Source organism: Colias croceus, chromosome 20 (assembly GCF_905220415.1).
Source record: "Colias croceus chromosome 20, ilColCroc2.1".
Lineage (NCBI taxonomy): Eukaryota > Metazoa > Arthropoda > Insecta > Lepidoptera > Pieridae > Colias > Colias croceus.
Window position 1 is genome coordinate 6,461,830 of NC_059556.1, and position 12,625 is coordinate 6,474,454.

The following is a 12,625-nucleotide window of genomic DNA, read 5'->3' on the forward strand; positions in this document are numbered from 1 at the left end:
TGTATCTGTATATGAATGACCATAGGTTTCTGGAATTGATTTTTATTTAAAGTGCAATTGCTGATTTATAGGTGTTGCAAATCTTCATTCAATACAACACTGAACTAAAGATATATTTAAGTTGTATGTAGAATCTAAATGGGATTTCAGAACAAAAATTTTTCATACTTTCAGAAGTTCAAAGCTATTTTAAATACTGTATATCACAATCAAAAATATTCACTAATCATTAAATTGTCTCTTTCCAGGGCACGGAAAACTATGACGCATCTGGCGAATACACAACGGAAAGTGAAGTGGACACATCGCTAACATCTGAAGAGAGGAATATACATTCTTCCATGGACATGAGCACGTCTACTTGCACCGTCACACCGACTCATCAGGCGAAGGTAATTTGTGTTTGCTTTGTGTAATAAAAACGCTAAAATAAATGTTTAATGTTTACAAAAGGACATTCCAAATATCATATATGCTAGGATATATAAAAGACAAGACTAAATTTTTCTTAACTTTTCATTGAGTAATGATTATTTTCAATTTTCATAATTTAAGATAATATTATATGCACAATGCACATAACTAATTCACATTTTTAGCAATAACTTTGTGGTGTTTTAAAAGCCCATATCAATAAATTGACAGTTTTAATTATAGACAAAAGAGATGCAAATAAAAATAATATCATATTCATCCACCTGTCATTTATTTAAAAAAATAACATCATTATAGCCTACGTGGCAATTTCACTAACTATGTTTGTAATAACTAATATTTTCTATGTCTAACAAACAATAAAACCATAGATATCACCCTGTGCTAATAAATCCACACTAACCCAGGTGCAACTGCGCAAGAAGCGGGTCGGCAACAGCGCTCGCCCGTGGTCGGTCTCCTGTCTGTCTCAACTCAGCGGCGCGGCAACGTCGCTGGCCACGCCCACTAACGAGATCTCGCATAATATGTCCATATCGGAATCAGCTCTGAATATGCTCGCTTCACCACAAAGAGTGACTCCAGGGAATTCTAGTTCGAAGTTACGCGGCAGTTCTACTACTGTACAGGTGGGTTTTGTTTATTTCATAACAAGTAATTAACAGGTTTGTTTGTTGCTAAATGATTGTTCGCTTTTATACGTGTTTTGCAATGTTTTATTCAATTTGCTTTTATTATATTGTGATTTGGTGATTTGTTTTATTGACATCATATAGTAAGATAGGAAGATATTACTGTGTGATATTTGGAATTTATTGTCGTAAAACAACAGGGAATGCATGTGAGTGAGAAGAATAATTTTTTATTTACAGTATTCTTAATAGTTCCTTGTTTAGCAAAGAAATGTAAATCTTATTATTTAGTATAGTGTAGTTTTCCCTAATTGCGTCAGTAGTAAAAAAAAATTGGTGGCTAAACAACTAAAAGAGCATGAAATGAATGTGAATGTGTGTGTGCAAAAAATTTCATTACCTTAGTAGAATTTTCCCTAGATACCACATGATTGCTCGTGCAAAAATATGTTTCTAATGTGTGTTTTAAATTCAGGGCCACATTTCAAGCACGAACACTATGACTGAAGCGTGCACATCTTGCGTGGAGGGTGATAAACAGTGTTGGTTGCGACGAAAGAGATTGCGACTTAGAAGAGCCGGGACCAATCGCAGTGAGAGGCTTGTGAAGTCGCTGTCGTTCTGCGGACGGATCAGCCCTGATGTGGACGGGGTTGAGAGAAGTGCGGCTAGTGATCCAGCTACTAGTAGGAAGAGTCGGTAAGTTGGAGTGTAGATTAGATAGGGTAATGGTGGCAAGTAGTCGTTCTTATCAGTGTTGGCTGCGGTGTTAGCGGCTGCGGTTGCAAGCTGGATTTTTATAAATTTACAGAAATATCGTAGCAGACTTTTTTTTTAATTGAACAACAACATTGGTGGTATTTATTTAAAATATGATATAATTTGCCAAAATATTATAAATAGAGCTTTAATGTATTTTCTAAAAAATACATAAAAGTTGATAAGGGAATTTAATATTGTAACTTTCTTATTTAAAAATCGATTCACTATTTGAAATTAAATTGTAGAAAAAATATAAAATTCTATAACTGTATATTTATATCTAACTTTTTTCCATCTGCAGGTTCGACACAACGTCCACGTCAGGCAACGACAGCGACGAGGAACTGATCAAACAGCAAGTGGCGACCATAGCGAATCTGCGCAAGAGCATAGAGAAGACGCACATCTCTTCTAAAGAACAAGACAGTGCCATCCCTGAACAGAACGAGACGGAACAAGTGGCTCCCAGCTTCAAACTCGGTCCAGAAGGCGGTTTAGTTCGACCGAGGCTCACGAAAAGTATGGAACGGGAACGGTCGTTTTTGGCTCTCAGTTTGGGAGACCCGAGCCAAATGTGGGATCTCTGCGTGGATAAGGACTCGGATATAGATAAGAGCGTGACGGCCGGCACGGAGGAACATAGCTCGTTTTCTGAACAGGCGTGGGACTTCTATCAGGTGAGAGTTTTGACGCAAAGTTATGATTTAGTCAGTTTTTGTTAATTCTTAATTCCTAGGGCATTAGAGCTAATCGTATATATTGATGAAATAGTTAGTAGGTAGGTAATTTTTATTTCCTGAAAGTTGAAGTTTTATCACCGGGTTGATTAAGGATTTATTTTCATTCAATTCATGATTTTTGAATTAAATGCCATTCACAGTTATTACCAAACATTTTTTTCGATATAGTTTTTGCCCTAATATTGTCTTTTGCGTCATATTTGTGCCCAGAATGAAAAATAATATTTTTTATGAATCGCGTTTAAATTATATGCTTGTATGATATTTTATCTAACCGCTGTCAATGCAAGTTTAGCTATTAGATTTGATAAATTGAATTGAAAGAATGACACAATTATAACTGTTTTATTATTGTCAACAGGAAAAATATAATTCAGAACCATATTCAGAAGCTCCGGACTCGGATGCCGCGCGTCGTTTGTTGGAATTCGGTGACGACTACAGAGCATTTTTGGACTCACAGTCGGACTGTTGCTCAAGTCTTTCAGCACAACCGGAAAATGACCTGAGTCCCAGCGGTACACGCAGACGGCGACCTCCTTCAGATATATCACGAGAGAGGAGCCTACCTAGACACAAGCGACCTTCGCGAACGTCCCCTGTAGAAACCCCAGTCAGAAAGCCCAAAAAATCAATGTCCAGCGCCGAACGCAAAAAGAACTTACTCGACAGTTTAGAAAGATCTAGAAACAACACGAGCATAGAGAGCAACGACGGGGGCCGCAGGCGAAAGCCCTCCGAGAGCGAACGCAGAAACAGCAAACGGTCCCCCGAATTCGACTTGCTCAACATACAAGCGCTCAGCCGCAGACGTCACAGCTCAAACCTCACCAGCGACGAAGTGAACAGCTCGCTCGAGTACACGGAAGTTAACAACAGACCGGATATATTAGATTCATTGAATAGAAGACGCAAGGAGAACGGCGAAGCGGAGTTGCAGAAAGTTGCGCTGTCCGAATTGCGCAGGCGTTCAACAGAGAGCGGGGATTCGGAGGACTCGTCGTCGTCGCCGAAGCACAGCCGGCGCGGGCGGGGCTCGGGCTCGGAGGCGGGCTCGGTGCGCACGCTGGTGCGGCGCTCGGGCGCGCAGCTCGACGCGGCCGAGGCGCTGCTGGCGCGCGACGCCGAGCCCGACCTGCTGCGGGCCGTCGACTACGTAAGGACACACTTCGATACCGATTACAGCAGCTACGCCGACTGCCGCTCGTGCGTCGCGCGCCCCGCCTGCTTCCGCTCGCGCATCTGTCTCGCGGTCACCGCCTTCTCTATCATGATCATTGTTTACGTTCACCTCCAATGACACGCGGCTTGGGCCTGTGCGATTGTCGTGATCTCGTATGTGAGTATGCGAGTCAGGTACGCTGCGATTGTCAGATTGCGGACGGAGTGTGTACGAGACGCACAAAGGGATCGTTGTGGCTAGTACTGTTTCGAGTGGGGCGTTAGCGCGTCCGCGGTAGTGATCGATGGTGAAAATTTCATTCCATTAGAAAATATATCTTTATTTTTTTTCAAGTAATCTTAATTTATCGCCTATTACTGGTAGTGTTTCTTATTATTTCATTAGTGGTGGAAATTATTTAATACATTCCCGTTATACCATTAAGTAGGTTATCGTTAAATTATTTTCTTATATTTAAACATCGTAGGTACAAATTGTAAGCATTTTTGGAATAAGTTAAAATCTGACAAACGCAGTTTTTACGCGTTATGTCTGCGACAATTCGGCCATGAATTTCAATTAATTTGTCAAATGCATCAGCAAGATATAATATTATCACGGAAAGTTTATATTATTATTATTTCTTGAAAAGATTGTCGCATGCATTCCGTATAACCTTTTTGTTTGACAGGTGTTTGAAATCATTGTCTACTTATGTATGTATTTATTATTTTTTCCGATCCCTATGATGTAGTTTCACAGAGCTTTGCAGTGAAACTATGTCATTACTCAAATCACATATTTATTTATGTCTTGTGTGTGCCTGTTTTTTTTTTAAATTCCCCTTTTTGTTTGTTTGTTTGAGTTCTTTAAAATACTAACAGCGTTTGTGATATGTTTGTGTAGCTCCTCTACTAACTGCCTGTTTGATTCTTCTAAATTTATCTACTCTTATTTTGGTGGTGATAACTCGGTGCTAGGTTCATTCTAACTTTTAGATATATTCGAGCAATATATTTATATAACAAAGTTAATGGTTGCTTGTGCAGTTGGCGCGTCGAAGCCGATGATGCTTCTAATCACTGACACTCGAAAAGTCAAATTGACAGATGTCACATTTGACGTTTTCGTTTCAGTTCAAAAATTAGGCAATGGTACTTAAGTGAATCTAAACGTGATTTCTTGTCATAGCGTGATATTTATACGTGTATTTATATGTTAGCGAGTAAAATAATATTCGTTGTTTAATTTTATTAAACGTTAATAATAATTATTAATTATTATTGATAGGTCTACACTAAAAGCCTAACAATATGTGATTTGACTGAACTCCGCATCATCTCATTACTAACAATTGTACATGTACTAACTTTAGCTTGACTAGGGTTAGGTTGTTAATTGATGTTTTTTTTTTAACAAAATGTCAAACGCACAGTGATCTTTGTATTAAACTTTTACGAGAATAAATGAGTCAGTTTGAAAGTAAAAAATGGAGTTTCAGTCAATTAACACCCTTCTCTATCAGCGATGTATTTAATTTTGAAATTATTAGCAGTTTTGTTTTTAATTTTCTTAGAAATATTAGGGTTGCTCAAAATTCTAAACTTTCCGTGTGGGATACATTTTGACTTGGCTTCTCTAATCTGTATCTTTAAGTTTTGTTTGTTTTGCTTTCAAAATTTGCGGCATGTTTTATTAATATTTTTATTTGTCTATGTAAGCTATTTTTTTTGTCAGTTTAAATTTGATTTTTGAAATTGTAATTTGTGAGATTTGGAGAAGTTTGTGTGGCGAATATATTTAGTAAGTTTTGTTTTACTACAATACTTTGTGAAATATGCCATTTGAAGCAGGATTGGTTAGAATGGACTTTTTTCTATACAGACGGAGGTCGTTACGCGTTGCCGCGAAAACATCAATCTATTGGAAGTGGCTTTAGCTGACAGCACATTGTCGCCATCTTTACAGCGGGATGTTAGAGGTTTGTGAATGTTTTTAATACAATATGTCCTAAGAATATAATATACCATTATGACGAAAGAAACCTTATGAGCAAAATCGTTTCCTACTAGGTATCAATAAGCTGATAAACAAAGTATTGAATGATAACAATTTATATAAAAGTCTATGGGCATTATTTTTGAAGATTTCAATGAAAGTAATTCGCATGCACAGAAGTATTTTATCCCGACACACTTTAATTATCCAGTTAACAGTTAAAAAGTATTTAATTGGGATTATTTCACAATATGATTTTATCCATAAATTAGGCAATACGTTCGCCATTCGATACAGCACAAAACAAGTGCATTTATTAGTGCCAGGAGAACGGTTGTAGGATAAGGTTCCAATATCGAGTTACCGATTAATGCAACCTCTGTGGTCGAGCGGTTTGCTTGGAACAACTGGTTTTGTGCTAAAGTTTTTAAGGAAGGATTTTTAATTGAAGTATAAGATGTACGGGAGGGTATGAAATTTTAATAAGTAGATAAGCATAAAGTGCTTTTATGAGACTGAGTATAATCAATTGATGATGCTAATTTGATTAAGTTTTAAAGCGAAGATTTAAATGAGATATTTTTAACACATTGTTATTATACTACACCTACATACATTTTAAAACACCTATACCTGTTCATTCCTTGGTCTGGGACAAAATGCATAATATTAAATTATACAATTCAAACTTCTTTCTTGTCAAAATATAGTTGAGTAGTTGTTGTCACTGAGAGAAAATTCTTAAAAACCATTTTTTTCTAGTGTTAATTCCAAATTAATTCAAGTGCGTTAATTACTCATACTTGGTCTTATAAAAAAACATTTAAGCGTCAAACAAGCAGTATCACAGATAATTAATTTCAAACGCAGTCTGTGGCCGCGGCCATATTGGGATCTTAACCAGTTTCCGAACGAAGACCTTTGCACAATCGCGATCAAGGCAACGTGTTTAATTCCCAGTATTTAAGTTTCAGGTCTGGTTCGCCTCGGCTTAGTTTTTATTCACACATGATTTGTAGCGCAAATGTCGATAATTATAGCCATTAAATTATCTTCTAAGAGCACTCGATCATTCGTTTGAGGTCACTTATTTAGGAATGTACTCCGTAGTTGTGTGCAATAAGGTCGCTTTTTGCTCGTCTAAATGTACGTCAGTTGTTTTGTATTTACCTACTCGTTACGTACTCTCAGATAATTATTTGTTTTAGATACAAAGATTCTGTAATGCTACGTATGTTTACAATTAATATAAATGAGGTGCTTGTGAGAATAGGTTTTATTATTTTTATTGAATGTCGGATCAGGTTAGTTGGTATTTCTGAGCATCTCTTTTGTAGATTATCTCGTTAGATCTATCTGAACTCTTTTAATGTGTTTTTATTGAATTAATGAATAAAATCATTACCCCGAGATCTGAACACACTATTTTTGCTTCAAAAACCTACTATTTTATATTTCCAAATTACAAATGATAGCCCAGTTCGGACATTAACGATCGAAATCTCCAAAATTTCAAAGCGGACATCAAAAGCCGTATTCATATTGACGTTTTAACATCGCTAAATTATTTGGGCTGTAACATAATAACTAAAATTTCAAATGGCTTGTATCCCGGAAGCAGCGATACGGGGGACGGCCACACGCCCGGTCTTTTGGTTCCATCTATTTCTGCCAACGAAAGCGGAACGGTTGTGACATTGCGCAAGCGAAGACGGGTATCCTTGCTAATGCTAATTAGTAGAATGATTATTTGCGTTGCTTTATTTTTAGGGGTGCAACTTGGTAAACACGATTTTTCGTAGTGATACCTACTCAATGTTTTTATGGAAGCAAAATTGGTTGTCCTTCATTTTTGGGTTCAAATATGTTTTGTAACTATTCGTATCGGTTTAAATAAAATCTACGAAGAATGAAGAATGGTCGACTTGGCCCTTATATTGTAATAAAAATCTCTCTTTTAAATATATCTAAGGGCGGTTTAACGAACACTTTTCGGGATTTATTTCAAGATACCGTAAGCAAGGTTTTTAAAGAAGATAAATTGCAGTTAAGTGCTTTTAAAATGTTTAACCCTCTGGAGAATTACTTAAAAGCTTCTTAAGAGATAATAAGTATACCGCGGCTTCACAAATAGTATTTCTAAATATGTCCCAGAGATTATAAATGGTCGACAGTAAGAAGCTGTGTTTTTTTATTATTTTAACATGGAAAATATTATGTGCGTGTTTGTTCGTTGATCGAATCATACGAATGATAGGATTCACGTCACCTTTTAACCTGTTTAATGCTTTGTGAAAATGTTACATATTATCTTTTTAATATTTTGCGTATCAGTCATGTGTTTGTTACTAAATCCACACTACATCAAACATTGCGAGTCGGTTTACGCAAAAACCTTGCAACGAGGATAATTACAGACATCTCTGTTTTATATCGCACAGTTTCTGGAAATAAACTGCAGTAAAATGTGTGAATTTAACACTTTTATTATTTGTCGAAAGATCTGCTGTGCCAGCGGCCCATGTGTGCCACGCAATATTAACTAATCTATTCAGTTTATTTGTGATGCATATGTAAACAAACATAACAATTGACAATAATTCATTTTTTCCACAAACATTAGCTCCTGTTTAGAGATGACATCATGGTCTTGTGTTAACACGTTGAATAAACATTTGATGTAACGATGCACTAATAAAATCTCATCAGTTTTATATCGATTTGGGAACGATAGTGTCGTAAAAATGGTTTCGTGTAGAATTGTTATCACTATCCGGGATTTAAGGAAGGGTGGTAGAAAATGTAAGTATTCTATTGTAAATTATAGGAAAAGGAATATTTTATGAAGAGCGTTTTGCCTTTTTCGTATTTCGCTCTGAAATTACGTGGTCTAGAAGAAATGTTATTTGGTTATAATTTTACGAGATAGGTAATCGAATAATGTACAGCTTACCACGTTTAAGGTTTGCCGTGTGTGTGTGTGTGTGTGTGTAGGAAAATATTTGAATGTAAAAATTAAAAATATAATTTAAGATTTAATTTTTTATTCTTAATTTCTATTATACTTAAAATTAAATTTTGATTATTGATTTATAAGTAGGTAACTTCAAGATTTCTGGCTTAAAAAATACGTTCTACATGACGTTATTATAGGTATGATATTTGCATTTCTTTTGCCTATTTTTTTGCTAAGTTTAAATAAATATTAAAACAAATTCAATATTGAATTTTAAAATGATGTCATTATTGCAAGGTTGAATTCATGGACATTCTGAAAGTAAGTATGAATTTAAATGAAATTTTTGTGAATCTGTGTTATCATTTAGCTGGTAACAGATAGTACATAAATGCTTAGCCATAGGCTAATTTTAAAATTATTTTACTTGGGTAAAAGGAAGAACCTATGGTTCAAAATGTTTCTTTATTATAGAAGCTATTGAAGTTTTTAAATTATGAGAATTAAAAAATGTCTCTAGCTAAATCAACAACCTTCAAATCAACAATCTTTTGAAACCATTGGATTAATAATGCATTAAAATATAATGCGATTAATTCCTATGCAGATTAAACAATTTCCATAACGACGGCCGAAGACGTGCAGCTATTATTGTTTATCAATCAATAAAGCGATAAAATAGCTGTATTGTTTTGTCAAGGCGAGACTTTTCAATCGCCTCAAGCGCTTTACAGCTCGTTCTCGAATAAATTTGAATTGTATTCTTTGGACTTTAGATCAGCTGTGAGCGCCGCGAGCGACGGACGCGTTTGTTGCGTGAAACGTAATCGCGAGTGACAGTTGTTGTGTATTTCGTACGTTTTATAATTTTACGTAAATATGCGGTATTCGTAGACAAGTTTAGAGAGAAACTGGATGCGCACGAGTGATTATTACTTTCGCTGGCCGGTGATTGCGTTTTGCAATTGTTAACGTTAATTTCGTTTATAATATTGCGTTGGTTGATATTTTGTTTGTAAACGCGAAAGATATTGAAATGACCTTCGCCATTGCACGAGATAATTAGCGTGACTTTATGCGATTATTTCGATAAATAAATACTAAAAGCGAGCAATAATGTAGCTGTACTGATCGCTATATTTACTCGTACTTATTGTTCATTGCGTTTGCGTCTAAAAATATTGTGACTGCGATCTTTTAATGCGTAATTTTTCTTATGTAAGTAATGATTTTTCAAACTTATGTCGCGTGTAAGATTATTGATAAAAAATGTATTTAAAACTTTTTATTTTCAAATATGTAGTTATAGTGATAACAAATCAGTCATAAACTATTGTAGGTGATGGTCATTATTTCGTAGCGTTGCGTAGGTGATTATTAAAAACCAATTAAATTCTATGAGGGTATCCAACTTTTTATATTCCTACCTACCTTTATATTATTTTTTTCTTTTTACGTTCTCTTAAAATAGGTACATATGCAGTATCTCAAATGGGCATAGACTACAAAATGTTTTTAAAGAGTAGGTACGATTAGATTATCTACTTTTTATTTATCCTTCACACAAGGCTACAAATCTAGTTATACAAGTATTATTAATATTGATAATACGTTACTCGTTCGATTGTGTATTTGTAAACAATACCTCTTATGTCACGACGTGTAATGAAGCAGTTACCTACCTATCATGAAATAAAGGCTAATTTTAACATGATATTTGATAGAAATCTCGAACACGGTTTCGCTATTAATGATACGAAATTATTAGCAAGATTAAATTATTGGTCCAGTAGATATAGTCAATTTCATAGTTTTATTAAATCCAGGTCGTGAAGAAAAAGTTGTGAAGCGAGTTTCTCTTTGACGAACGACTTGTTACTGCCATGACATCATCCTGTACCATCGAGATATATGTACTACGTACTAGAGAGGCGATCGCTACTACACTCTCTTTAACACGAGCTAGAGGCAAGAATCACAAGTCTCTTTAGTCTGTGCCGGACGGTTGCCGCGTCAACACGTGTTATTGCTCTGTTCAAAATGCCTTCGTGTGTGCTAAGATATTGTTTTAACAGTTCCCATAATACAAACAAATCCCGAGGAGTGACTTTTCACCAGTAAGTTTCCTTATTATGAGTAAGTCATGCATTTTACTAATATTGTTATCATTTTGCGAAAAATCACCACGCGTTCTGCGTTTCGCGCCATTTTTCATAGACTAACAGCACAGACGTGACACTATCGATGAGTGTTAAAAAAATTTAACTGGATTTTTTAACTATGAATATACAATATATACTAGGAAAGATTACCGTGGTGTAGTACCTAAATATTTATACTTTTACCCGACTACGCAAAGTAAAACGGTAGGTTATATTAAGTAATATTTATTTATTTACCTATTTTTATTTATTAAAAAAAAGTTCATCAACAGTTGTTCCAATAGGATTTATAAATTATTATGCACAACAATTACAAATAAACACAACATTCACAGAAACTAATACAGTAAAAGTTCCTTAATCGCGCTTCCTTTATTCGCGTTTTCACTATTCGCGGATTAAAAAAATGCGACCCAATTTCTATATTCGAATGTAAATTTTTTTTTTATTCGCGGATTTAATAAGTACATACATAATAATAAAATTATTCCAATAGGTATCTTACCCAATATTCTTGTCAAATGGACTAATAAGAAAGTAAAATAGATCTTATTACAAGTTTGCCTAAAGTACATAATATTATGTTCTTAAATGATATCGCCCTGAGATTTTAATCAACCCCCTCCCCCATCCTCGAATCTCACGTGAGCTTTTTCAAAATGTGAGTTTCTTATACGTAAACGCCATCAACATTGAATCATCGTATTCATTTAATTAGGGCTATTATAAACCAATACTCCAAAATTCGATTACATCATGAAGCAAAAAACTGATAAAACTATTGATTACTACACAAAACGACAAAAGCTTACTAAATTGATATTATTTAAAGGAAATTAAAATACATAGTTTAATATAAAATCCTCTTTTTCTTAATTCCCTAGTATCAGTACCACCAGATAGTACCGAGTAAACAGATTGCACAATGTGTCGCATCTGCGCGCATTGCTTAATCTTTGAACTTGAAGCCACGCCTCGCTCGTTCCACACGTACCCCACCACATCGGCCGCGCGCAATGTTTTTGTTTAGAATAACCTCTCTAGTACGTAGTACATATATCTCGATGTCCTGTACTGTATAATTTTTATTCTTGTTAATGCAAATGTTAAATTTTCCTCGTTTATTGCGTAATTTTGGGTTTTAATGTATGCTGAAACTATTTCAGTTTCTATTAAATTAACGTAAACATGTGTAGTTTCAAAACTATTGTAGTGAACTATGGTATTGTTAATGATGGTTATTAATTATTTTAGCTATTCTGTATTATTTTGATGACAAATTAAATTTGTGTTCGGTAAAATAAAATATACACAGAGAGGCAAATTACAACTTAGAATTAGTGTATTAACATTGCTTGGAAATAGTAGATACCCACCCTATTTATGATTGAAATTATTGATGACGAACAACCTAAAATAAAAATCGTTTTGGTATTCTCTATAAATAGAGTTTCGTATTTTAAAAGTTATCTTTTAATGATATTGGTATATAATTATATATTTATGTTATTAAATAAAACCACAATTATCGACTTACATAATTATATAGGTACCTGTAACATAATAAATATTAAATACTGAGGTCATATCCAAGCTTGTCTATGACTAAAGCCTACGCACCCATTTAGGTATGGCGAGCCTCTCAAAACGCGATCGTTTTTTCTAGGTCTTGGTCAAGTTTGGAACATTAACGATAAATCTATTGATATAAAATCGATTACACGATTTGTAATATACGAGATAGTTTAGAATCTGAAGTGATAAGGCGTAAGGCAGTG

At 34.9% G+C, this 12,625-nt stretch overlaps 1 protein-coding gene across 3 annotated transcripts in view; it reads left to right on the top strand.

Annotated features, from left to right (window-relative positions):
- The window catches only part of LOC123700696, a 242,836-nt gene that overhangs the window by 206,047 nt on the left and 24,164 nt on the right, over window positions 1-12,625 (top strand). For 2 of the 3 annotated variants that reach the window (XM_045647993.1, XM_045647992.1), the window contains 6 exons: window positions 249-392; window positions 843-1,064; window positions 1,543-1,766; window positions 2,131-2,506; window positions 2,931-3,725; window positions 5,616-5,712. In XM_045647993.1, the coding sequence (XP_045503949.1) occupies window positions 249-392; window positions 843-1,064; window positions 1,543-1,766; window positions 2,131-2,506; window positions 2,931-3,725; window positions 5,616-5,712 (1,858 nt within the window). The remainder of the gene's footprint in view (window positions 1-248; window positions 393-842; window positions 1,065-1,542; window positions 1,767-2,130; window positions 2,507-2,930; window positions 3,726-5,615; window positions 5,713-12,625) is intronic. The other variant, XM_045647994.1, reaches the window with a different exon arrangement.